This window comes from Saccopteryx bilineata, chromosome 8 (assembly GCF_036850765.1).
Source record: "Saccopteryx bilineata isolate mSacBil1 chromosome 8, mSacBil1_pri_phased_curated, whole genome shotgun sequence".
Classification (NCBI taxonomy): domain Eukaryota; kingdom Metazoa; phylum Chordata; class Mammalia; order Chiroptera; family Emballonuridae; genus Saccopteryx; species Saccopteryx bilineata.
Genome location: NC_089497.1, coordinates 27,127,912 through 27,154,075, shown reverse-complemented (window position 1 = coordinate 27,154,075; position 26,164 = coordinate 27,127,912). Strand labels below are relative to the sequence as shown.

Sequence of the window (26,164 nt, the reverse complement as noted above, 5' to 3'; positions counted from 1 at the left end):
AGAAATTAAGGAAACAAACCCCTTCACTATTGCAACCAAAAAAATAAAATACCTAGGAGTAAATTTAACCAAGGAGATTAACGACTTGTACTCGTAAAATTATAAAACATTGATAGAAGAAATCAAGAAAGATACAAACAAGTGGAAGTATATACCATGCTCATGGTGAGGAAGAATAAACATCATTAAAATATCTATATTACCCAAAGCAATTTATAAATTCAATGCAATACCAATTAAAATATCAATGACATACTTCAAAGATATAGAACACATATTCCAAAAATTTATATGGAACCAAAAAAGAATACGAATAGCCTCAGCAATCTTGAAAAGGAAGAATAAAGCGAGAGGTATCACACTTCCTGATATCAAGTTATACTACAAGGCCATTGTACTCAAAACAGCCTGGTACTGGCATAAGAACAGGCATATAGATCAATGGAACAGATCCGAGAGCCCAGAAATAAACCACACTTTTATGGACAACTGATATTTGACAAAGGAGGTAAGAGCATACAGTGGAGTAAAGACAGCCTCTTCAACAAATGGTATTGGGAAAATTGGACATCTACCTGCAAAAAAATGAAACTAGACCACCAACTTACACCATTCACAAAAATAAACTCAAAATGGATAAAAGACTTAAATGTAAGCCGTGAAACCAAAAGCATCTTAGAAGAAAACATAGACAGTAAGCTCTCCGACATCTCTTGGAGCAATATATTTGCCAATTTATCTCCAAGGGCAAGTGAAATAAAAGAAAGGATAAACAAATGGGACTATATCAAACTAAAAAGCTTTTGCAAAGCTAAAGACAATAAGTACAGAATAAAAAGACAAACTATACAAGGGAGAACATATTCGACAATACATCCAATAAGGGGTTAATAATCAAAATTTATAAAGAACTTTTAAAACTCAACACCAGGAGCCCTGGCCCATTGGCTCAGTGGTAGAGCGTCGGCCAGGCATGCAGAAGTCCCGGGTTCGATTCCCGGCCAGGGCACACAGGAGAAGCGCCCATCTGCTTCTCCACCCCTCCCCCTCTCCTTCCTCTCTGTCTCTCTTCCCCTCCCACAGCCGAGGCTCCATTGGAGCAAAGATGGCCCGGGCGCTGGGGATGGCTCCTTGGCCTCTGCCCCAGGCACTAGAGTGGCTCTGGTCGCAACAGGCGACGCCCCAGAGGGGCAGAGCGTCGCCCCCTGGTGGGCGTGCCGGGTAGATCTGGGTCGGGCGCATGTGGGAGTCTGTCTGACTGTCTCTCCCCATTTCCAGCTTCAGAAAAATACAAAAAAAAAAAAAAAAAAAAAAGGAAAGTAAGAAGTAAAACTCAACACCAGGAAGACAAATCCAATCAAAAAATGGGCAAAGAAATGAATAGACACTTCTCCAAAGAGGACATACAGATGGCCAATAGGCATATGAAAAAATGCTCAACATCACTAATCATTAGAGAAATGCAAATTAAAACCACAATGAGATATCACCTCACACCGGTCAGAATGGCGCTCATCAACAATACAACACAGAATAAGTGCTGGCGAGGAGAAAAGGGAATCCTCCTACACTGCTGGTGGGAATGCAGAATGGTGCAGCCTAGGTGGAAAACAGTATGGAGATTCCTCAAAAAATTGAAAATCGAACTGCCTTTTGACCCAGCTATCCCACTTTTAGGAATATACCGTAAGAACACCATAGCACTGTTCCAAAAGGAGAAATGCACCCCCATGTTTATGGCAGCATTGTTCACAATACCAAAGATCTGGAAACAGCCCAATGTCCGTCAGTGAACAAGTAGATTAAAAAGCTTTGGTACATATATATATACTATGGAATACTACTCAGCCATAAGAAATGATGACATCGGACCCTGGCCGGTTGGCTCAATGGTAGAGCGTAGGCCTGGCATGCAGGAGTCCCGGGTTCGATTCCCGGCCAGGGTACACAGGAGAAGCGCCCATCTGCTTCTCCACCCCTCCCCCTCTCCTTCCTCTCTGTCTCTCTCTTCCCCTCCCACAGCCGAGGCTCCATTGGAGCAAAGATGGCCCGGGCGCTGGGGATGGCTCCTTGGCCTCCGCCTCAAGCACCAGAATGGCTCTGGTTGCAGGAGAGCGACGCCCCAGATGGGCAGAGCATCGCCCCCTGGTTGGCATGCTGGGTGGATCCTGGTCGGGTGCATGCAGGAGTCTGTCTGACTGCCTCCCTGTTTCCAACTTCAGAAAAATACAAAAAAAAAAAAAAAAGTGAAATGATGACATCAGATCATTTACAACAACATGCATGGACCTTGATAACATTATACTGAGTGAAATAAGTAAATCAGAAAAAACTAAGAACTATATGATTCTATACATAGATGGGAAATAAAAATGAGACTCAGAGACATGGACAAGAGTGTGGTAGTTACGGGAGGGGGATTAGGGGAGGGGTGGGGCACAAAGAAAACCAGTTACAAGGTGACAGAAGACAATTTGACTTTGGGTGATGGGTATGCAACATAATCAAATGTCAAAATAACCTGGAGATGTTTTCTCTGGACATATGTACCCTGATTTATCAATGTCACCCCAATAAAATTAATAATAAAGAAAATAAAAAATCAATCAATCAATCAATTTAAAATGTTTTTAAGTTAAAAAAATTTAAAAATAAATTAATCTAAAAAATAAAATAAGCCTGACCAGGTCGTGGAGCAGTGGATAAAGCATCGACCTAGGACATAAAGACCCAGGTTCAAAAGCCCAAGGTCACTGACTTGAGCAGGAACTCATGTGGCTTAAGTGGGGGCTTACTGACTTAAGCGTCCAATGTCGCTGGCATGAGCTCAAGGTTGCTGGCTTGAGCAAGGGGTCTGTGGTTCAGCTGGAGTCCCTGGTCAAAGCACATATGAGAAGCAATGAACAACTAAAGTAATGCAACTACGAGTTGATAATTCTCATCTCTTTCTTTTCCTGTCTCTTGCTCTCTCTCTCCCTCTCACTAAAAAATAAAATAAAATAAAATGGGCAAAGGATCTAAACAGGCATTTCTCCAAAAAAGATATACAAGTGACCAACAAGCACATGAAAAGACACAATGTCATTAGGAATTGCATATCAAAGCCACCATAAGTTACTGTTTCACACCCATTAGGACATCTATGGAAGGAAGAGAGGGAAGGAAAGAAAGAAAATAAGTAATGGTAGGGAGGTGGAAAAACTGGAAAATTCATACATTGCCAGTGGGAGATGTAAAATTATTGAGTTGTTTTGGAAAACAATTGAATAGTTTGATTCCAATCCTAGAATTTCAATCCCAAGAGAAATGAAAACATAGGTCAACACAAAAACCTGTATAGGGAGATTTATGTGAACATTATTCACAATAGCCAAAAAGTGACAATGTCCATTAATTGGTGAATGGATAAACAACAAATATAAAAAGAAACAAAGTACTAATAGATGCTATAACATGGTTAAACCTCAAAACATGCTCAGTGAAAGAAGCCAGATGAAAAGAGCCTATTGTGTACTTCATGCATAAGAAATACCCAAAAAAGGCAAATTTATAGACAGAAAAGGAATTAAAGGTTGCCTTGGGCTAAAGGTAAGAATGGTTTCTTGGGGGTGGGAATGGAGCATTGAAAATATTCAAAAATTAGATTTGCTTATTGTTCCACAACTCTATAAATGTACTAAAATTGTTATAGACATTAAATGAGTAAATTTTAAAATATGTAAATTGCAATAAAACAATTTTTTAAAGACACTGAAAGGTATTACAATCTTCAGAAGTGAGATCAGATACAGTAGATAGGATTGTAGGTTCTCAAGTCAGACAAATATAAAGGGATTTTCCCCCATTCCCAGATATATTTTTGTTGCTTTTACTTCCCTGCACAGTAGCAATTTGTAAAATGTTTCAGATAGCCTAGTAGAATTCAATAATATATGACTAAAATAAAAAAATTAAGTCTACTAATATTAAAATAGGTTTCCCAGAAACATATTAACTATTCTTCCACATTTTAATAAATTAGAAGACCTAAATTTCCTCATCCGTGAAATAAGGCCAATACTACTTACTTCTCACAGACTTATGAAAATAAAATGAGCTAATTCAGGCTTAACCTAATTACTGGCATGTAATAAGCACTCAATAGATGTTAGCTGCCATAATAATAAACAGAGGGTATTCAGACCCAGCCTGAAAATTTTACTCATGTAATCTATTATTGATATGCCAAAATGAAGAATGGGTGAGGTAGAAAGAACAGTGACTTGATAAGAACATTGTATTACCAGAGAACTAAGTCCATGAGCACAAATTCTAAGCTCATTGGTAGTGAAAATGAGATCGATGGGGAGGGGAAAAGTTCCTGGAGAATAAGCAAGCCAAACTGGTTCTTGTCTAAAACAGTTAAGAATCAAAAGCTCCAAAATTTTCAGTAAAGGTAGAGAAAAACTTGTTTAAAGTAAAGAGAGATACCCCCTCATAAATTTATGCCACTCGGATTTGGTCAGGCCCTCTCTACCATACATTAGAGATTATTTTTTTAATTCCACTTTTAAATATGCAAGCACATTTCCCCACAAATACAATGCAGAAGCATCTTATGAACAATTTAACTTTGGGAAGCTGAACTAATGTAATACAGCTACAAATTCCAAAATAATACAAAGACAGACCTCCAAATTTAAAAAATTTGTCAAAAACCACTCTGTATTATTTCAAAACTGGCTGAGTAAACTAAAACTGCTCACACTATTGCTTAGTGATTGAATCACTTTGACTAATAAACAGAACCATCCACGTTCCTTTGTCAGGGTCATGGCAACAACACTGTTCTCTCTGTGTTTTAAAAACATGGTTATTTCGGTCACTGCTGTGCATATATTTCAATATCCACTACTATTAAATTTTAAAATCTTTGTTTATCCTCTAACAGTAATTTTAAATGAACATCATAGCGCTAAGAGATAACATGCCTGAAAACCAGTAACTTTGGAACGTAAGTCTGCTGTGGTAAACTCTATAAGAAAAGCCAAACAATTGCCACTTTATGCTGAGCTGATAATTTAGGGCGAAAAAAAACTAGGAAATATTAGATTAATGCCAGAAAATTAAAAGGTAATATTAAAGAAATAATAAATAGATTGATATCCTCAAAGAACCTGTTCCCACCACTTAAAAAGCATTCTTATAGGAAAATGAACTTGAATGATATAAATTTTGAAGTATGCAAGGTTTTTAGGGTCTTTCTCCCATAAAATCACCTTGTCCATGCAAACCCTCAGAAAATGTTGATTATTTTCATTTAAAAAATGATTCCTGCCTGAGCTGTGGTGGCGCAGTGGATAAAGCGTCGACCTGGAAATGCTAAGGTCGCCGGTTCGAAACCCTGGGCTTGCCTGGTCAAGGCACATACGGGAGTTGATGCTTCCAGCTCCTCCCCCCTGTCTCTGTCTCTCTCTCTCTCTCTCTCTCCTCTCTAAAATGAATAAATAAAATAAAAATTAAAAAAAAATGATTCCTCTACTTCTAGTATTCTATCTCTCAAATCAAATATGACTTTTAACATGATTATAATAATCTTTGGAGAAACCAAGTCTATAAATTGAGTTCATGGTTATTCTGAGGCTCACAGCATAATCACTGTATATTCACCATGACAGTTTATCTTTTGTATGGTTAGAGGGTCAGGAGGCATATAAATTTCTATGGAGTCACCAATATGTTTTCATATTTCCTAAAGAGGGGAATATAAAACTAAGTAGCTTATAGAGTACACTGACATAAATTCAAGAACTCCAATTAGTCTTCTAATTTCTGTGATCTCCTAGTAATTATAAACTTTACCTTTATATCATCATTTGTTTATTCACTCACTATTCAAAAAAAGAAAATGTAATAAATACCCTTTTGTAAAATAACCATTTTCTAATCATGTACTGACATCCAACCCTGAAATGTTCTAAGTTCCTTCTGATAATAATCGCAATGTGAGTCCCCATATATTTAATTCAGTATATCTGTATTTCATTAATGCAGTGATTAGAATACCACAGTTGCTAAATGAAAAATCTTTTTCATTACAGACCACAAATGATAAATCAATCATTATAATCAATCTATATCATCACTTTTGCATTATCAGCTAAAGCTTATCAAGATGTTCCAAATACACAAATACAAGGAGTTAAGATGACTTAGATCACAGAAAGATAGAGATTGTAAGGAACCTGACAGGCCACTGAATTTAATCCTTATATTTTAAAAGTTGTGTGGAGACCCAAAGAGACCAAATCCCTCACCCATGACCATAGGATTTATACATAATAATAGCCCGTCTTGTCATATACACATGTCTCTTACCTTTCTAATGATGTCTTAGAAGTGACAGGACGCCCACGAACACCTTTTTCACTTTTATGGTCTACAGAAAGGCCCTTGTTTCTTAGACTTCTTTCCAACTTAAAAAAAAAAAAGATAGAATTTTAATAATAATATAGCAATGTGACAATAAAGAGGCACTTAAATTTTTGTTTCATTTAGAAATTCAAAATCAATGGTCAAATTCATAGTAGTTCATATGGAAGGAGTATAATCTACAAAACACTTGGTCCTTTTTACTAGCATAGAAATATAAGTCCACCAAAAAATAGTAGAAATAAATTTTTAAATTTCAAGGTAACTGCCTGACCAGGCAGTAGCGCAGTGGATAGAGCATCGGACTGCGATACCGAGGACCCAGGTTCAAGACCCCGAGGTCACCAGCTTAAGCAAGGGCTCATCTGGTTTGAGCAAAAAGCTCATCAGCTTGGACCCAAGGTCGCTGGCTTGAGCAAGGGGTTACTCGGTCTGCTGAAGGCCCGCGGTCAAGGCACATATGAGAAAGCAATCAATGAACAACTAAGGTGTCGCAATGTGCAACGAAAAACTAATGATTGATGCTTCTCATCTCTCCTTTCCTATCTGTCTGTCCCTGTCTATCCCTGTCTCTGACTCTCTCTCTGTCTCTGTAAAAAAAAAAAAATTTCAAGGTAACTTTAGTCAGGAAATCAACGTTTTAAGATTCTAAAGCTTACATACCAGTAACTATGAAAAATTTTGAATATGTCTAATAAAGCCCTGGCCAGATAGCTCGGTTGGTTAGAGCATCATCTCAAAGCATAGAGGTTGCCAGTTTAATCCCCAGGAGGGCACATACAAGACCAGATTGATGTTCCTGTCTCACTCTTTCTCTCTCTCCTCCCTTCCTCTCTCGCTAAAACCAATAAATCAAATTTTTTAAAAAATAAAAAATAAAAATAAGCATAAAAACTAACTTAAAAAATCGCCTGACCCGTAGTGACGCAGTGGATAGAGTATTGGATTGGGACGTGGAGGATCCAGGTTCGAAACCCTGATGTTGCCGGCTTGAGCGCAGGCTCATCTGGTTTGAGCAAGGCTCACCAGCTTGAGCCCAAGGTCACTGGCTTGAGCAAGAGGTCACAGTCTGCTGTAGCCTCTCAGTCAAGGCACATATGAGAAAGCAATCAATGAACAACTAAAGTGCCGCAACAAAGAATTGATATTTCTCATCTTTCTCCCTTCCTGTCTGCCTGTCCCTATCTGTCCCTCTCTGTCTCTGTCACACAAAAAAATAAAAAACTAACTTAAAAAATAAAAACTAAAGGAAATAATAAATATTATGACATGTAAAGTTAAGAACTGCCTACGATTCTGAGTTAACTGGTTGATAACAATCTTACTGTGTGATAACACCCAGTACTACTAAGTTAATAGAAAATGAAAGCTCTTATTGATGGCAATATAAATTAGCACAAATTTTCAGTGAGATAAGTTTGCATTACTTATTAAAACTTAATACAAAAATTCCTTAAACCCAATAATCCCACTCAAAATAGTTTCATATAGATAAAAAATGATGTCCACCACAACATTATTTCTATCAGCAAAACTCTGGAAAAAAGTAAAGTAACATCAGTGCACTAAGTGAACAAATTATAGTATATCTCTACAAAGCCATTAAAAATAAATAAGAGGTAGATCTAGATATGTCAAAATGGAAAAAAAATTAAAGTATAAAAGAGGGGGGCAAAAGTAGTGAGTATATGGAAGAGTTAATAAAGCTATCGTAATAACAATAACCTGCATGCCTTTTTCCATAAGAACTGTAAGCCTACTTTTGCCTCACTCTGTATTAACCAAAAACAACAAAGCACAAAACAATGTGTATTTCATGATCCCTTTCTGCAACAATTAAAAATATAATATAAACTCACATGTTAACACATGCTTCTTTTTTCCTTGAAAAGAATAAAAGGGCCTGACCGAGCATTGGCGCAGTGGATAGAGCATCGGACTGGGATGCGGAAGACCCAGGTTCGAGACCCCGAGGTCGCCAGATTGAGCAAGGGATTACTCGGTCTGCTGAAGGCCCGCAGTCAAGGCACGTATGAGAAGGCAATCAATGAACAACTAAGGTGTTGCAATGTGCAATGAAAAACTAATGATTAATGCTTCTCATCTCTCCATTCCTGTCTGTCTGTCCCTGTCTATCCCTCTCTCTGACTCTCTCTCTGTCTCTGTAAAAAATAATAATAATAAAATAAAATTTAAATTAAAAAAAAAAGAATAAAAGGGACTTTTAAGGATGACATCAGAGTAATGGCGGCATGATCTCTACTCTTAAAGTTTCAACAAATTCAACAGCTATAACACATCAAAAGAACCTCAGCTGAGCTCACAGGATTCTCTGAAAAGATCTGCACATGGAATCAACTAAAAGTGGAAAGGGTTCAGAATGGGGAGCAGATGATAAGACACTCACGCAATAGGCTCAAGAGAGAGGAAAACCTAGAGTGACTGGGTCTCCTGAAAATAGGAGCAGTGAGATTGAGAGGCAGTGGGGGAGATACTAAAGCAAAGCAGTGGCAGAACAAGGGGTCACGACCAGTGTTCCCAGAGTCTGCCAACAGCCAGCACTGGGAGCAGAGACAGAGAAGAATGAAGTGCGAACCCCAACCTCCCATATCCCTCCTCCCTCACCTCAGGTATGAATACTGGCAGAGACATACACCTCAGCTAGTTCTCCAGAGCCAGTCTCTCCCCTGAACAATAGTGGTGCTCTGGTCCCCTGGTCTGCTGAGATGAAGGGAGGACTGCTGGCAGGCCTGATATTGCCACTGCTAAAGCCATAAAGCCCTCATAACACACTCTACCCACCATCACAATTACAGGACTGCCTCCATCATTGGGACCTCAGCTTCTCAGCAGAGGCCAGTGAGGAAATTCAAAGTTTCACAGAGCTAAAATTATAATACAGCACCACCTATTGGAAGAAAACAGAAAAACCTCTCAAAGCAGAAATTTCATTTTTCTTTTGAAATTGATCTTTAATTTATATACTTATTTTTATTTCTTGTGTTTTGTTTGTTCTTGATTATTTTTTGGCTTTTGCTCTTTGTTTTCCATGGTTTTTCTGTTTTACTTTTCATTATTTTTAATTTTTCTAATTTATATTGTATTTTTTTATTTTTTTACTTGTTTTTTGTTAGTTTTCTTAACAACACTCTCAAATATCATCAAGAAGAAAACAAATACTGTGACTACACACAACAGATATGTAGTTCAGAAAGAAAATGAAAAATCTCCAGAAAGCAATCTCAACCACATGGAAACCTTGGAATTAAACGATAGAGAATTCAAAATTGAAGTTCTGAAAATACTCAATGAGATATGAGAGAACACTGCTAGGAATTGAATGAGCTCAAAAAACAAATTAAGAAACAAAATGAATACTTCACTAAGGAGACTCAAACTTTAAAAACAGGGATGAATAACTCAATACATTAATTGAAAAATGAAATAGCAAATTTAGTTAATAGAACAGACCAGATAGAAGAGAGAATCAGTGACATCAAAGACAAGAAACTATACAGAGAGAAGAGAAAGACTAATAAATATTTTTAAATGATAGAGCTCTACAGGAACTGTCTGACTACACCAAAAAAGCAATATAAGAATAACAGGTAGATCAGATAAAGAAGAGAGGGAGAAGGGAATGGAGAGCCTATTCAAACAAATAATTGATGAGAACTTCCCAAGCATATGGAAAAAGTTAGATCCTCAAATCAAAGAAGCAAACAGAAAGCCAAGTTATGACAACCCTAACAGACCTTCTTCAAGACCCATCACAACCTCCCTGGTGGTCTAGTGGTTAGGATTCAGCATTTTCTCTCTCTCTCTCTCTCCAAGACCCATCATAATAATATTGTCAAAAATCAATGACAAAGAAGAATCCTCAAGGCCACTAGAGAAAAGAAGAATATAACATATAAAGGAAGGCCCATCAGAGCTTTATCAGCCTTTTCAGCAGAAACTCTCTAACTCAGAAGAAAGTAGAAGAAACATTCAAAGTACTGAAAGAGAAGAATTACCCCCAAGAATACTATATCCATTAAAGTTATCCTTCAAATATAAAGGAGAAATAAAAACTTTTCAAGAATAGAGAAGCTGAAGGCCCTGGCAGGTTGGCTCAGCGGTAGAGCGTCGGCCTGGCGTGCGGGGGACCCGGGTTTGATTCCTGGCCAGGGCACATAGGAGAAGCGCCCATCTGCTTCTCCATCCCCACCCCCCCACTCCTTCCTCTCTGTCTCTCTCTTCCCCTCCCGCAGCCAAGGCTCCATTGGAGCAAAGATGGCCCGAGCGCTGGGGATGGCTCCTTGGCTGTTGCCCCAGGCGCTAGAGTGGCTCTGGTCTCGGCAGAGCGATGCCCGGAGGGGCAGAGCATCGCCCCCTGGTGGGCAGAGCGTCGCCCCTCGTGGGCGTGCCGGGTGGATCCTGGTCAGGTGCATGCGGGAGTCTGTCTATCTCTCCCCGTTTCCAGCTTCAGAAAAAATCCAAAAAAAAAAAAAAAAAAAAAGAATAGAGAAGCTGAAGAAATTTATCACCATAAAGCCCTACTGCAAGAAATACTTAAGGGCTTATTTGACCAAACACAAAAAACAAAACAAAATAAAAATACAAGTAAAACACCAATAAGGTTACAATAAAAACAAAGATAATCTGTGATAACAATAAGATAAAAGGGGAGATGATAAAGATCTATAGTAGCAAAGGAATATGGAGTGCAGAAGCAGTCATAAGACTTGTATATATGAAAATTTTTCTCTTAATAACCTAATGGTAACCACCCACAAAAAATCCAATACTGAAACGCATAGCTTAAAAAACGAAGCAGGGGCCTGACCAGGCGGTGGCGCAGTGGATAGAGCGCCGGACTGGGATGCAGAGGACCCAGGTTCGAGACCCCGAGGTCATCAGCTTGAGCGCAGTTTCATCTGGCTTGAGCAAAAGCTCACCAACTTGGAACCAAGATCGCTGGCTCGAGCAAGGGGTTACTCGGTCTGCTGAAGGCCCGCGGTCAAGGCACATGTGAGAAAGCAATCAATGAACAACTAAGGTGTCACAACGGCAATGAAAAACTGATGATTGATGCTTCTCGTCTCTCTCCGTTCCTGTCTGTCTGTCCCTGTCTATCCCTCTCTCTCTCTGTCCCTGTAAAAATAAAAATAAATAAAAATTAAATTAAAAAAAGCAAACATCTTTAAAAAAAAAAAAAAAGCAAAGCAGGGGAAAAAAGTATAGAATACCACCAAACAGAAACAACTGACAGAAACACAAGAGAAGAACCAAATGAGACACAGAGCTGCCAGAAAACAAAACCTAAAATGGGTATGGAAAATCCTCAAGCATAAATAATTATACTAAATGTAAATGGACTATGATCACCAATAAAAAGGCACAGAGTAGCAGATTTAATAAAAAAACAAAACTGAACCATATGCTACCTTCAAGAGACACACCTAATCTGCAAGGACAAAAGTAGACTTAAAGTGAAAGGTAGGGAAACAATTCTCCAAGCAAATAATACTCAAAGAAAAGCAGGGGTAGCTAGCCATACCTATATTTGACAATGCTGACTTCACAATAATAAAACTAACAAGAGACAAAGATGAACATTTCATAATAATAAAGGAGACAGTATATCAAAAAAACATAACACTTTTTAACACTGTGCATTAAACTAGGGAGCAACAAATATACTAATTGATTTAAAAACAAAAACAGACAAAAACACAATCTTACCTGCCGATTTCTACACATCATTCAGGACTTTAGATAGATCATCCAAACAGCAAATCAATAAAGAAATATTGGCCTTATGCACACTAGCCCAAATGAACATAAAAGACATTTATAGGACATTTCATTCCAGAATATCTAACTATACATTCTTTTCCATTGTGCATGGAACATTCTCAAGGATAGACAATATGTTGGACCACAAAACTAACCATAACAAATTCAAAAATACTGAAATTATACCAAGGATATCTTCTGACCCTAAGGTTTTGAAATTAGAATGCAACTGCTAAAAGGAAGTAAAGAAACCCACAAAATACATGAAAATTAAACAACATACTTCTAAAAAATAACTGGGGTCAAGGAAGAAATAAAAACAGAGATCAAAAGATACATACAAACAAGAATGGCAACACGACATATCAAAATTTCTGGGTTGCAGCGAAAGCAGTAATAAGAGGGAAGTTTATGTCATTACAGGTTTATCTCAAGCAACAAGAGAGATCCCAGGTAAACAACCTAATATTACAGCTAAAAGAACTAAAAAAAGAAGAACAAAGGCAACTCAAAGTCAGCAGAAGAAAGGAAATAGTAAAAATTAGAGAACTAAATGAAATAGAGAACAAAAAACTACAGAAAAATTAATACAACAAAAAACTGGTACTGTAAAAAATATCAATAAAATTGTCAAACCCCTGGCTAGACTTACTAAGGAAAAAAGGGAGATAACTCATAAAAAAAAAAAAAGAACAGAGATGAAAGAGGAGAAGTTACCACAGACATCATAGATATACAAAGGATCATACTAAAATACTATGAAAGGCTGTATGCCACTAAATTCAAAAATCATAAGTTCTTAGAACTATACAAACTTCCCAGACTGAGTCACAAAGAAGTGGAAAACCCAAATAGATCCATATGCAGGGAGAATATAGAAAAAAAACTATCAAAAAACTCCCCAAAAATAAAAGTCCAGGACCAAATGGCTATACTAGTGAATTCTACCATACGTTCTAGGAATATTTGGTACATATCTTTCTCAAAGTCTTCCAAAAAATAGAGTAGAGCCTGACCAGGCGGTGGCGCAGTGGATAGAGCGTCGGACTGGGATGCGGAAGTACCCAGGTTCGAGACTCTGAGGTCCCGCGCGGGCTCATCTGGCTTGAGCAAAGAGCTCGCCAGCTTGGACCCAAGGTCGCTGGCTCCAGCAAGGGGTTACTCGGTCTGCTGAAGGCCCACGGTCAAGGCACATGTGAGAAAGCAATCAATGAACAACTAAGAAGTCGCAACACACAACGAGAAACTGATGATTGATGCTTCTCATCTCTCTCTGTTCCTGTCTGTCTGTCCCTGTCTATCTCTGCCTCTGTAAAAAAAAAAAAAAAAAAAGAAAGAAAGAGAAAAAAAAAATACAAAAAATAGAGTAGAAGCAATATTCCCTAACACATTTTATGAAGCTAACATAACCCTGATATAAAACGTGGCAAGGATAATACAAAAAAGAGGGAACTACACACCAATATGAATACAGAATGCAAAACTCCTAAACAAAATACTAGCAAATTGAATAAAAAATACATTAAAAAAAATACATCATGGTCAAGTGGGATTCATTCCAGGAACACGAGGATGGCACAGCATACTTAAATCAATCAATATAATACACCAAACATCAACAAAACAAAGCACAAAAATCATATGATCCTAGCAATAGATGCAGAGAAGGCATTCAATAAGATACAACACCCATTTATGTTCAAAACATTCAATAAAATGGGTATAGAAGTTAAAGTACCTCAACATAATAAAGGCCATATATGACAAACCATCAGCCAATATCATGCTAAATAATAAACTGAAAGCTTTTCTTCTAAAATCAGGAACAAGACAAGGATGCCTACTCTCTCCACTTTTATTCAACACAGTCTTGGAAGTTTTAGCAAGAGCAGTCAGGCAAAAGAAAGAAATAAAGGCATCCATATCAGAAAAGAGGAAGTAAAGGTATCACTTTTTGCAGATAACATGATCCTTTATATAGAAAACCCCAAACACTTCACAAAAAAAACTATTAGAAACAAGAAACGAATAAAGTCGCAGGATACAAAATCAATACACAAAAGTCTACTGCTTTCCTATACACCAACAATGAAACTTCAGAAAATGAAATGAAAAAAAGACTCTTTTTACAGCTGTAACAACAACAAAAAAGAAATATCTAGGAATAAACTTAACAAAAGTTGTGAAGGACCTATACACTGAAAACTACAAAGCATCATTCAAAGAAATTGAAAACAATATAATGAAATGGGAAAATATTCTATGTTCATGGATTGGAAGATTAAATATTGTCAAAATGATCATATTACCCAAAGCAGAATACAAATTTAATGCAATCCCCATTAAATTCCCAATGGCATTTTTAATTTTTTAATTTTTTTTTTTGAACAGAGACAGAGAGTGAGTCAGAGAGAGGGATAGACAGGGACAGACAGACAGGAACGGAGAGAGATGAGAAGCATCAATCATTAGTTTTTCATTGCACGTTGCAACACCTTAGTTGTTCATTGATTGCTTTCTCATATGTGCCTTGACTGCGGGCCTTCAGCAGACTGAGTAACCCCTTGCTGGAGCCAGCGACCATGGGTCTAAGCTGCTGAGCTTTTGCTTAAACCAGATGAGCCTGCGCTCAAGCTGGCGACCTCAGGGTCTCGAACCTGGGTCCTCTGCATCCCAGTCCGATGCTCTATCCACTGTGCCACCGCCTGGTCAGCCCCAATGGCAGTTTTAAAAAAAATAGAACAAAAATCACCAGGTCTGTAAAGAACCATAAAAGACTGATTAGCCAAAGCAATCCTGAGAAAAAAGAATGAATCCAGAGATATTACACTACCTGACCTCAGATTATACTACAGAGCTACAATAATCAAAACAGCATGGTGTTAGCAGAAAAACAGACATATAGACCAATGGAACAGAATCGAGAGACCAGAAATAAAACCATATATGTGGACAAATAATCTTTGACAAAAGAGCCAAAACACACAATGGAGAAAAAGTCTCTTCAATAAATGGTGCTGGAGCCTGAACAGGCGGTGGCGCAGTGGACAGAGCGTCAGACTGGGATGCGGAAGACCCAGGTTCGAGACCCTGAGGTTGCCAGTTTGAGCGCGGGCTCATCTAGCTTGAGCAAAAAGCTCGCCAGCTTGGACCCAAGGTCGCTGGCTCGAGCAGGGGGTTATTCGGTCTGCTGAGGGCCCACGGTCAAGGCACATATGAGAAAGCAATCAATGAACAACTAAGGTGTTGCAATGCACAACGAAAAAAAAACTGATGATGCTTCTCATCTCTCTGTTCCTGTCTGTCTGTCCCTGTCTATCCCTCACTCTGACTCTCTTTCTCTCTCTGTAAAAAAATAAATAAATAAAATAAAATAAATGGTGCTGGAAAAATTGAAAAACCACATACAAAAGAAAAAAATTTGACTAGAGTTTGTCCCCACGCACAAAAATTAATTCAAAATGGATCAAAGACCTAAACATAAGATCTGAAACAATAAATTACATAGAAGAGCATGACCGGGCGGTGGTGCAGTGGATAGAGTGTCGGACTGGGATGTGGAAGACCCAGGTTGGAGACCCCGAGGTCACCAGCTTGAGCAAGGGCTCACCTGGTTTGAGCAAAAGCTCACCACCTTGAGCCCAAGGTCGCTGGCTCGAGCAAGGGGTTACTCGGTTTGCCAAAGGCCCACGGTCAAGGCACGTATGAGAAGGCAATCAATGAATAATTAGGGTGTTGCAATGCACAACAAAAAACTAATGATTGATGCTTCTCATCTCTCCGTTCCTGTCTGTCCTTGTCTATCCCTCTCTCTGACTGTCTCTGTAAAAAAAAGTACATATAAGAAAACATAGATACTAAACTTATGGACCTTGGCCATAAAGAACAATTTATGAATTTGACCCCAAAGGCAAGGGAAGTAAAGGCAAAAATAAATAAATAAGATTATATAAAACTAAAATGCTCTGCACTACAAAAAAAAAAGGCAGCCAACCAAATAGGAGATGATATTTTTAAACAACAGCTCTGATAAGATGTTAATATGCAAAATATATGAAGAATTCACAAATCTCAGCAACAAACAATTTAATTAAAGAATGGGAAGTGCCTGACCAGGCAGTGGTGCAGTGGATAGAGCGTCGGACTGGGATGCAGAGGACCCAGGTTCGAGACCCCGAGGTCGCCAGCTTAAGTGTGGGCTTAACTGGTTTGAGCAAAATGCTCACCAGCTTGAGCCCAAGGTCGCTGGCTCAAGCAAGGGGTTACTCAGTCTGCTAAAGGCCCACGGTCAAGGCACTTATGAGAAAGCAATCAATGAACAACTAAGGTGTCGCAACGAAAAACTGATGATAGATGCTTCTCATCCCTGTCTGTCTGTCCCTATCTATCCCTCTCTCTGACTCTCTGTCTCTGTAAAAAAAAAAAAAAAAAAAAAGAATGGGAAGAGGATCCAAACAGACAACTCTCCCAAGAAGACATACAAATGGCCAACAGATACATGAAAAGTATGATGATTCCTCAAAAGATTAAGAACTACCATATGACCCAGCAATCCCTCTACTGGGTATCTATCTACCCAAAAACTCAAAAACATGAGTATGCAAACACACATACACCCCCATGTCTATCAGCATTATTCACAGTGGCCAAGACATGGAAATAACAAGTGTCTCTAGCTAGAAGACTGGATAAAAAAGATGTGGCACATATATATAATATATATAATATCACTCAACCATAAGAAATGATGTCATATTGCCATTTACAACAACATGAATGAACCTTGAGAACATTATACTAAGTGAAATAAGTAAATTAAAAAAAGTTAAGAACTGCATGATTTCACATATAGGTGGGATACAAAACCGAGACTCGTGAACATAGAAGTGAAGTGGTTATCAGGGAGAGGAGGCTGAAGACAGTGGGGGTTGGGACAGAGGGGAGTAAAGAGGAACAAATATATGGTGACGTAAAATGATTGACTTTGGGCGATGGACACACAACACAATCAACAGTTCAAATGCTATAGAGATGTTTACCTGAAACCTACGTACTCTTATTGATCAAACTCACACCATTAAATTAAATTTTTTTATTTTTATTTTTTTTTATTTTATTTTAATTTTTTTTTAAAGAATAAAAGAAAAATCATTAATAGTGGATGCTGGCCTGACCTATAGCTGGCCTGACACAGTGGATAAAGTGTCAACCTGGAATGCTGAGGTCACCAGTTCAAAACGCTGGGCTTGCCCAGTTAAGGCACATAAGAGAAGCAACTACTACGAGTTGATGCTTCCCGCTCCTCCCCCCATTTCCCTTTCTCTCTCTCTCCTCTATCTAAAATAATCAATAAATTTCAAAAAAAAATAGTGATTGTCTTTAGAAAAAAGAAACAGATAAGTAGTCTTGCTTTTCTTCACCTTGTACCTTTCTTTACAGCCCAAATTTTCTAACCTTATGTAAATATTTTTTTCTTTTTATGTCAACAGAAGTCATCTGGTCCCATTTATTATTTCCTTTTTTGTACCTTGTAAACCAAACAAAGGGATTATTTAATAATTAAATTTTTAAATAATGTTAAAGCAACTAATATTAATGACAAATCTTTCTTCTGAGAATAAGTTATAACAAATGGGTTAATTTTCTTGTCTGTAACATAAAAACACATATATTCAAGTGACTTAAAATTTATTACCTTAAAATACTACTGTTATAAACTGAATTATGTCTTCTCCCCCACCAAATTCATACACAGGCAGTCCCCATGTTACAAACAAGATAGGTTAAGTATTTATATGCACAGAAAGGTAAAAATAAATACTATGGTGTCTACAGTGAGACAGGTTATGCTTCCACCACAGTACTGTTATTGCAGTGGTGGCAATGAGACCTGTAACATTTTGCTAGGCTCAGTGAGTAGAAACGATGTAATAAAGACTTTCGCCTGACCAGGCGGTGGCGCAATGGATAGAGCGTCAGGCTGGGATGCGGAAGTACCCAGGTTCGAGACTCCGAGGTCGCGCGCGGGCTCATCTGGCTTGAGCAAAGAGCTCGCCAGCTTGGACCCAAGGTCGCTGGCTCCAGCAAGGGGTTACTCAGTCTGCTGAAGGCCCACGGTCAAGGCACATGTGAGAGAGCAATCAATGAACAACTAAGAAGTCGCAACGCGCAACGAGAAACTGATGATTGATGCTTCTCATCTCTCTCTGTTCCTGTCTGTCTGTCCCTGTCTATCTCTGCCTCTGTAAAAAAAAAAAAAAAAAAAAAAAAAAAGACTTTCAATTTTAGAAACCATTAACGACTTAATATCTTACATCTGCCAAAATAACAACATACTATCTAATTTCTAGGGCCCTAAAGTAAATTACTTGAAGAATCTGGGTTCCAGTTGATTATAGGTGGTGAATTTTTGAAGTATGGCCATATTCAAGTGGAGATAGAGAAGCTCAACTAAAAGAATCATGGACTGACTGACATGTCAAGTAATTGGATTGAGCAAAAAAAGGGATTAAGACTCAAACTGGAGGAACTGCAGTGAAGGACTTGAAGGACTTACAACATGTGGAATTCCTTAAATAAAAAGTTATTAACTTTAAAAAATATAAATAAATAAATAAATACTATGTTAAGATAAACATCTAAGTTGCATTTACTAGGTAAATAAATGTACCTGTTCCAACTTACATACAAATTTAACTTATGAAGAAACCTACGGAACCTATCTCATTTGCAACCTGGGCATGCCTATACTGAAGTCCTAACTGCCAATATGACTGTATGTGGAAAATGCATCTATCCAAGGGTAATCAATTTTACATGAGATCTTAAGGTCAGGGCCCTAATCCAACAGAACTGGTATCCTTATCAGAATAAGAGAAAAAAAAAACACCAAGGATGTGGGGGCACAGAAAAAAGCCATATGAGGACACAGCAAGAAGGTGGCCATCTATAAGCCAATAAGAGAAGCCTTAGAGAAACCAACCTAGTCTTGGACTTCCAGCCTACAAAATTGTAAGAAAATAAATTTCTGTTTTTTTAAGCCATCCAGTCAGTGGTATTTTGTTACATTAGCTCTAGCGGACCAATACAGCATCAAAGAGATAAATTGGAAAATCTAAAAAAAAAATTATGTTTAAAAAACTGACAATGAGTTGTGCCAGGCAAGAGAAAAAAAGTTAAACTCAAAAAGTTCTATTTTAAATAGTGGTAAAATTAAAATCTGGATTTATAAGTAAAATATCCTTTGAAAAATAGTTGGGGACCTTAAAGAAGCCCTTGCAGCCCTCACAGGAGTTACGGAAGCCAGTGGAATCCAGGGTAAAGGGAATGTGCTGTAACCTGGTGTGATGGAAGGAACAGCCACCTAGTCTCACTTTCCAACCACAAACACAATGGGGAAGCTCATGGTTTAAGTTTCCAGGGACAAAAACTTGGATAGTGTCCTCGGCTCTCCTCCTTTCCTCACGACTTACATCAGAACAGTCTCAAAGACCTGAAGATGGCAGCGGAGTAGGCAGACGCACAGACTCCCAGCTCACACCACCGAACTGGATTATAAACTAATTTATGAACAATCAGCGTGAAAAAACAAATCTGGACTACAAGAACAGCTTTCAAAAACCAAGGAGCAAAGAAGAAGCCACAACAAACCTGGTAGGGAGCGCCTGAATCTCCCCTGCTTACAGGAACAGAGGAGGGGGGGTGAAGCTGGGCTCTCACTCCAAGGAAAAGAGCAGTAAATACTGCTCACAGCCACTTGCCTGGCGACCAGGGAACGAGGTGTGTTGAAAGGGCCCGCTTGTCTTCCAAAAAGAAAGTAGAGGAAAAGAGATGGATGGTGAGGGGGAGAGGAATACAGGTGATGACATGAAAAGCTGACTCATTCAGTGCTGGAGGCAGCCATAACTGGGGGAGGGGCTGATCCTTCCACAAAGTAAAATACAAAAGTACTTCCAGGTCACAGATATACAGATATCTCTCCAGCTCCAATCAGCGCAACAAGACACAGCTGAAAACAAAAAGTGGGGAGGAGGGGCAGTAACTCAGGTCTCCATGGAGATCTGAGATATACCTCCCCCTACTAAAGCTGAGAAAGCAACCTGCCCCCAGAGAGATTAACTGGCAGAAGAGTACTTCAGAGCCTCAGGTCACACCCACCACATTCCTGAATACAGTTTCAAATAAGGCCCCTGCTGAGATCAGCAAACAAGACAATCACCTGTTAAGAAAACAAAAAAATCAAGACTTCAAAGTGGCCCAAATCCAAAAGTGGATTGCAAATAATAGCTGATGCCAACCCAAGAAGACATAGAAACAACAAAAGTGAAAATTGGAGGTAGACAACACCAAGCCTAGACTCAACCAGTTCTACAAAGAAAACACCCAAACACACAGACACAATAAGAAGACAAAGAAGTGTAATCCAAATGAAACCACAAGAGCCTGACCTGTGGTGGCGCAGTGGATAAAGCGTCAACCTGGAAATGCTGAGGTTGCTGGTTCAAAACCCTGGGCTTGCCTGGTCAAGGCACATATGGGAGTTGATGCTTCCTGCTCTTCCCCCCTTCTCTCTCTCTCTCTCTTTCTCACTCTCTCTCCCCTCTCTATAATGAAACCACAAGAGAAACTTTCAGGAGATGAACTAGTGACATGGAAATAATCAAACTTCCAAAAGCAGAGTTTAAAATAATGATTGTAAGGATGCTTAGGGATCTTAGAACAACAATGGATGGTCATCATGAACACCTAAATAAAGAAATAGCAAGTATAAAAAAGGATATTGAAATATTAAAAAAGAATCAGTCGGAGATGACAAATACAATATCAGAAATGAAGACCACAATGGAAAGAATTAATAACAGAATGGATAGAGCTGAGGATCGAATCAGCCAGTTGGAGTACAACTGGAATGAAGGCAGGAAAGCAGAGAAGAAAAAAGAAAAGAGACTCAAAAAGTCTGAGGATTCGTTCCCCGTACGGGCCACCAAAAAAAAAAAAAAAAAGTCTGAGGAGGCCCTGGCCGGTTGGCTCAGTGTTAGAGCATAGGCCTGGCATGTGGAAGTCCCGGGTTCAATTCCCGGCCACGGCACACAGGAGAAGCGCCCATTTGCTTCTCCACCCCTCCCCCTCTCCTTCCTCTCTGTCTCTCTCTTCCCCTCCTGCAGCCGAGGCTCCATTGGAGCAAAGATGGCCCGGGCACTGGGGATGGCTCCTTGGCCTCTGCCCCAGGCACTAGAGTGGCTCTGGTCGTGGCAGAGCAACGCCCTGGAGTGGTAGAGCATTGCCCCCTGGTGGGTGTGCTGGGTGGATCCCGGTCGGGCGCATGCGGGAGTCTGTCTGACTGTCTCTCCCGGTTTCCAGCTTCAGAAAAATAAAAAAAATAAAAAAAAAACTCTGAGGAAACTCTTAGAGAGCTCTGTGACAACATAAAGAGAAATAACATCCGCATCATAAGGGTTCCTGAAGAAGAACAGAAAGAACAAGGGATAGAGGCTTTGTTCAAACATATCATAGCTGAAAACTTCCCTAAATTAATTCAGGAGAAACTCTCACAAATTCAAGAAGCACAGAGAACTCCACTAAAAAGAAACCAAAAGAAACCTACACCAAGACACATCATAATTAAAATACCAAAGCTAAACAATAAAGAGAAAATATTAAAAGCTGCGAGAGAAAAAAAGGCTATCACCTACAAAGGAGCCCCCATAAGGATGACATCTGACTTCTCAACAGAAACACTTGAAGCCAGAAGGGAATGGCAAGAAATATTCAAAGTAATGCAGAACAAGAACCTACAACCAAGACTACTTTATCCAGCAAGGCTATCATTTAAAATTAAAGGAGAAATAAAAAGTTTCCCAGACAAGAAAAACCTCAAGGAATTCAATACAACCAAACCAATGCTGCAGGAAATGTTAAGGGGCATGGTAGATCAAAGATGGAAAAGAATATAGCAAAAGAGGAATACAGCTTTAAAGAATAAAATGGCAATCAACAACTATATATCAATAATAACCTTAAATGTAAATGAATTAAATGATCCAATCAAAAGACATAGGGTAGCTGCATGGATAAGAAAACAGGACCCATACATATGCTGTCTACAAGAGACACACCTTAAAACAAAAGATGCACATAGGTTGAAGGTAAAAGGATGGAAAAAAAATATTTCATGCAAATGGAAATGAAAAAAAAGCTGGGGTAGCCATACTTATATCAGACAAAATGGACTTTAAAACAAAGAATATAGTAAGAAATAAAGAAAGCCACTACATAATGATAAAGGGAGCAATCCAACAGGAAGATATAACTATTATAAATATCTACACACCTAATATAGGAGCACCTAAATATATAAAGCAGACTTTGATGGATATAAAGAGCAAGATCAACAGCAACACTATAATAGTAGGGGATTTTAATACCCCACTAACATCACTAGATAGATCCTCCAGAAATAAAATTAACAAAGAAACAGCAGACCTAAAGGACACACCAGATCAACTCGATTTAATAGATATCTTCAGAACCTTTCACACTAAAGCAGCAGAATATACATTCTTTTCAAGTGCTCATGGTACATTCTCTAGGATAGACGACATGTTAGGGCACAAAAGTGGTGTCAACAAATTTAAGAAGATTGAAATCATATCAAGCACTTCCTCTCAAAATGGATAAAAGACTTAAATGTAGGCCGTGAAACCATAAGCATCTTAGAAGAAAACATAGGCAGTAAGCTCTCCGACATCTCTCGGAGCAATATATTTGCTGATTTATCTCCACGGGGAAGTGAAATAAAATACAGGATAAACAAATGGGACTACATCAAACTAAAAAGCTTTTGCACAGCTAAAGACAATAAGAACAGAATAAAAAGACAAACTATACAATGGGAGAACATATTTGACAATACGTCTGATAAGGGGTTAATAACCAAAATTTATAAAGAACTTGTAAATCTCAACACCAGGAAGACAAACAATTCAATCAAAAAATGGGAAAAAGAAATGAATAGACACTTTTCCAAAGAGGACACACAGATGGCCAATAGGCATATGAAAAAATGCTCAACATCACTAATCATTAGAGAAATGCAAATTAAAACCACAATGAGATATCACCTCACACCAGCCAGAATGGCGCTCATCAACAAAACAACACAGAATAAGTGCTGGCGAGGATGTGGAGAAAAGGGAACCCTCCTGCACTGCTGGTGGGAGTGCAGACTGGTGCAGCCACTGTGGAAAACAGTGGAGATTCCTCAAAAAAACTGAAAATCGAACTGCCTTTTGACCCAGCTATCCCACTTTTAGGAATATACCCCAAGAATACCATAGAACGGCTCCAAAAGGAGAAATGCACCCCCATGTTTGTGGCAGCATTGTTCAGAATAGCAAACATCTGGAAACAGCCCAAGTGTCCGTCAGAGGACGAGTGGATTATAAAGCTTTGGTACATATATACTATGGAATACTACTCAGCCATAAGAAATGATGACATTGGATCATTTATAATAACATGGATGGACCTTGATAACATTTATACAGAGTGAAATAAGTAAACCAGAAAAAACTAAGAACTATATGAACCCATGCATAGATGGGACATAAAAATGAGACTCAGAGACATGGACAAGAATGTGATGGTAACAAAGAGTGGGGTGGAGGGGTAGGGAGGGGGCGAGGAAGAGGGAAGTGGTGGGGGGGAGGGTAGAGGCACAAAGAAAACCAGATAGAAGGTGACAGAGGATGATGGGTATGCAGCATAATCAAAGGTCAAAATAATCTGGAGATGTTTTCTCGGAACATATGTACCCTGATTTATCAATGTCACTGCATTAAAATTAATAAAAATAAGATTAAAAAAAAAGAAAAATAGTTGTGTTACCCTTTAAGATAAACCCTCTCAAATTTACAAAACAAGAATAAAAGAGCAAATGATTCTAATTTTTTAATTTTTTTTTTTTTTTTTTTTAGTGAGAGAGGGCAGACAGACAGTAAGGGAGAGAGATGAGAAAAATCAATTCTTCATGAGCAAATGATTCTAAAAACCTTAATAACTTCTTATAAATTTAAAATATAAATTATTTTACAATACTTAGCTTTAAATTCCATGAAGAAAAACAATAAGTATACTTAGATTTAAACTGAAGAAGACCTTAATCTCAAAGCATCAGTTCAACATATGCCCAAAATAAATTAATTTAAAACCTACAAATAAGTAACAAAAAAACAAAAGGACATATAAGAAAATAAAAGTTTGGTTTTACTAAAGCATTTTAAATACACCAAATAACACTATATACTTCAAAAAAGTAAGTTTGCCTGACCAGGCAGTGGTGCAGTGGATAAAGAATCAGACTGGGATGTGGAAGACCCAGGTTCAAAACCCCGAGGTCGCTGGCTTGATCATGGGCTCATCCAGCTTGAGTGTAGGATAACAAACATGACCTCATGGTCACTCGCTTGAGCCCAAAGGTCGCTGGCTTGAGCAAAGGGTCACTTGCTCTGCAGTAGCCCCCAGTCAAGGCACATATGAGAAAGCAATCAATAAACAACTAAGGAGCTGCAACAAAGAATTTATGCTTCTCATCTCTCTCCCTTCCTGTCTATTTGTCCCTATCTGTCCCTCTCTAATTCTCTGTCAAAAAAAAAAAAAAAGGTTTTTATTTACCCTCTGCAAAGGGAGATCCCACTGTTCTGAGCTTCTGAGTTTAGACACTTGTGATTTAACACAAACAGCCTCTGGTTTTGCACTTAACATCTTTGTGATCTGAAACCAGAATATATAAGAAAATAATCAGTATAATTAAAATATAAATAAGAGCTGAGTCAGCAAATAACACCCTGCATTAATATTTTGCTATTTTAGTTTTAAAATTTTTAATTAGTACTTAATTTATAGGCCGTTAAATACAATTTTATTTTTTTAAACCTCCCATTCAGTATAAAGGTCAATAAATGAAGTATCACAATAGCTTCTTAAATATTCTCTTACCTGCAGTCTCTTTCCCTTCTAATATTTCAAATGCTATCCCCAGAGTTCTCTAATACACAGATCTAAGTACGGCTACAATACGTAAAATATAACGATGGCACCCATTTCTTACAGATAAAACTCTTAACAATCTAGGCTCTTTCATATCACCCACACAGCACAAACTCTATGTCCCAATCACACACACTGAGTTTACTCAACCTTTTTCAAACATGTGATATTATTTTATATCTCTAGAACACTGTATGTACTACTTTCTCAATCTAGAATGCCTTTCCCTCTGCCTCTCCCTGTGAAATACTTCAGATTCTGTTCAAAATTATTATTCTATCCATTCAATCATCACTCCCACACCAAGATATTCCTTTCTCTGGGTATTTGTACTTGGTACATTTATATTACATTATTTATATTACATAAATCATACTATATTATAATTATTTGTCTACATGTCTGTCTTCCCCTCCAGACTACAGAAGCCCTTGAAGAGGGGGCCCTCAGTTAACCACCTTTACATCTCCAATGCATATGGCTCATGATATACTGAATAAACAAATGAATAAAAGCATCCATCTTAGCCCTAAGTATAAAATCATTTGTTTAGAATTTAAATAACTTTTGTATTAAGAGAAAGTTATAAATGATAAGTATCAAGTTCAGCCTACTAAATATAGCATATAATAAGCACTATGTCAACTACAATCAGTAACAATCCATAAATTCATTTCAATGAGACTAAAGCATAAGTCAGAAGGCCAGAATAAGTTTAAAGTGTTACCTCAACTCTTTTATTTCACAAGCACCTCTGAGTTAATCCTCCTGGATTCTTAATTAATCCACCAGTAAATTCTTAATTATTTATACCTGCTTTGTAGAGAAAGTTACCTCTCTATAATTCTTCAACTACAAAAGACAATGTTATCTCTAAATCAATCATTTCATTCATATTCTTCATTAGGGAACAACAGCTGCATTT

General features: G+C 38.2%; 2 protein-coding genes and 1 pseudogene across 8 annotated transcripts in view; 2 read left to right on the top strand and 1 right to left on the bottom strand.

Moving 5' to 3' along the window:
* Window positions 1-26,164, top strand: part of TRMT10C (tRNA methyltransferase 10C, mitochondrial RNase P subunit) — a 203,696-nt gene that overhangs the window by 134,463 nt on the left and 43,069 nt on the right. The window lies entirely within an intron of this gene.
* SENP7 (SUMO specific peptidase 7) overlaps window positions 1-26,164 on the bottom strand; it is a 156,227-nt gene that overhangs the window by 117,250 nt on the left and 12,813 nt on the right. For 5 of the 7 annotated variants that reach the window (XM_066241675.1, XM_066241678.1, XM_066241680.1 and 2 more), the window contains 2 exons: window positions 24,865-24,963; window positions 6,358-6,455 (listed from right to left, as the gene is read on the bottom strand). In XM_066241675.1, the coding sequence (XP_066097772.1) occupies window positions 6,358-6,455; window positions 24,865-24,963 (197 nt within the window). The remainder of the gene's footprint in view (window positions 1-6,357; window positions 6,456-24,864; window positions 24,964-26,164) is intronic. The other 2 variants (XM_066241676.1, XM_066241682.1) reach the window with 1 other exon arrangement.
* On the top strand, window positions 17,950-18,093 carry LOC136312397 (small nucleolar RNA SNORA1; annotated as a pseudogene).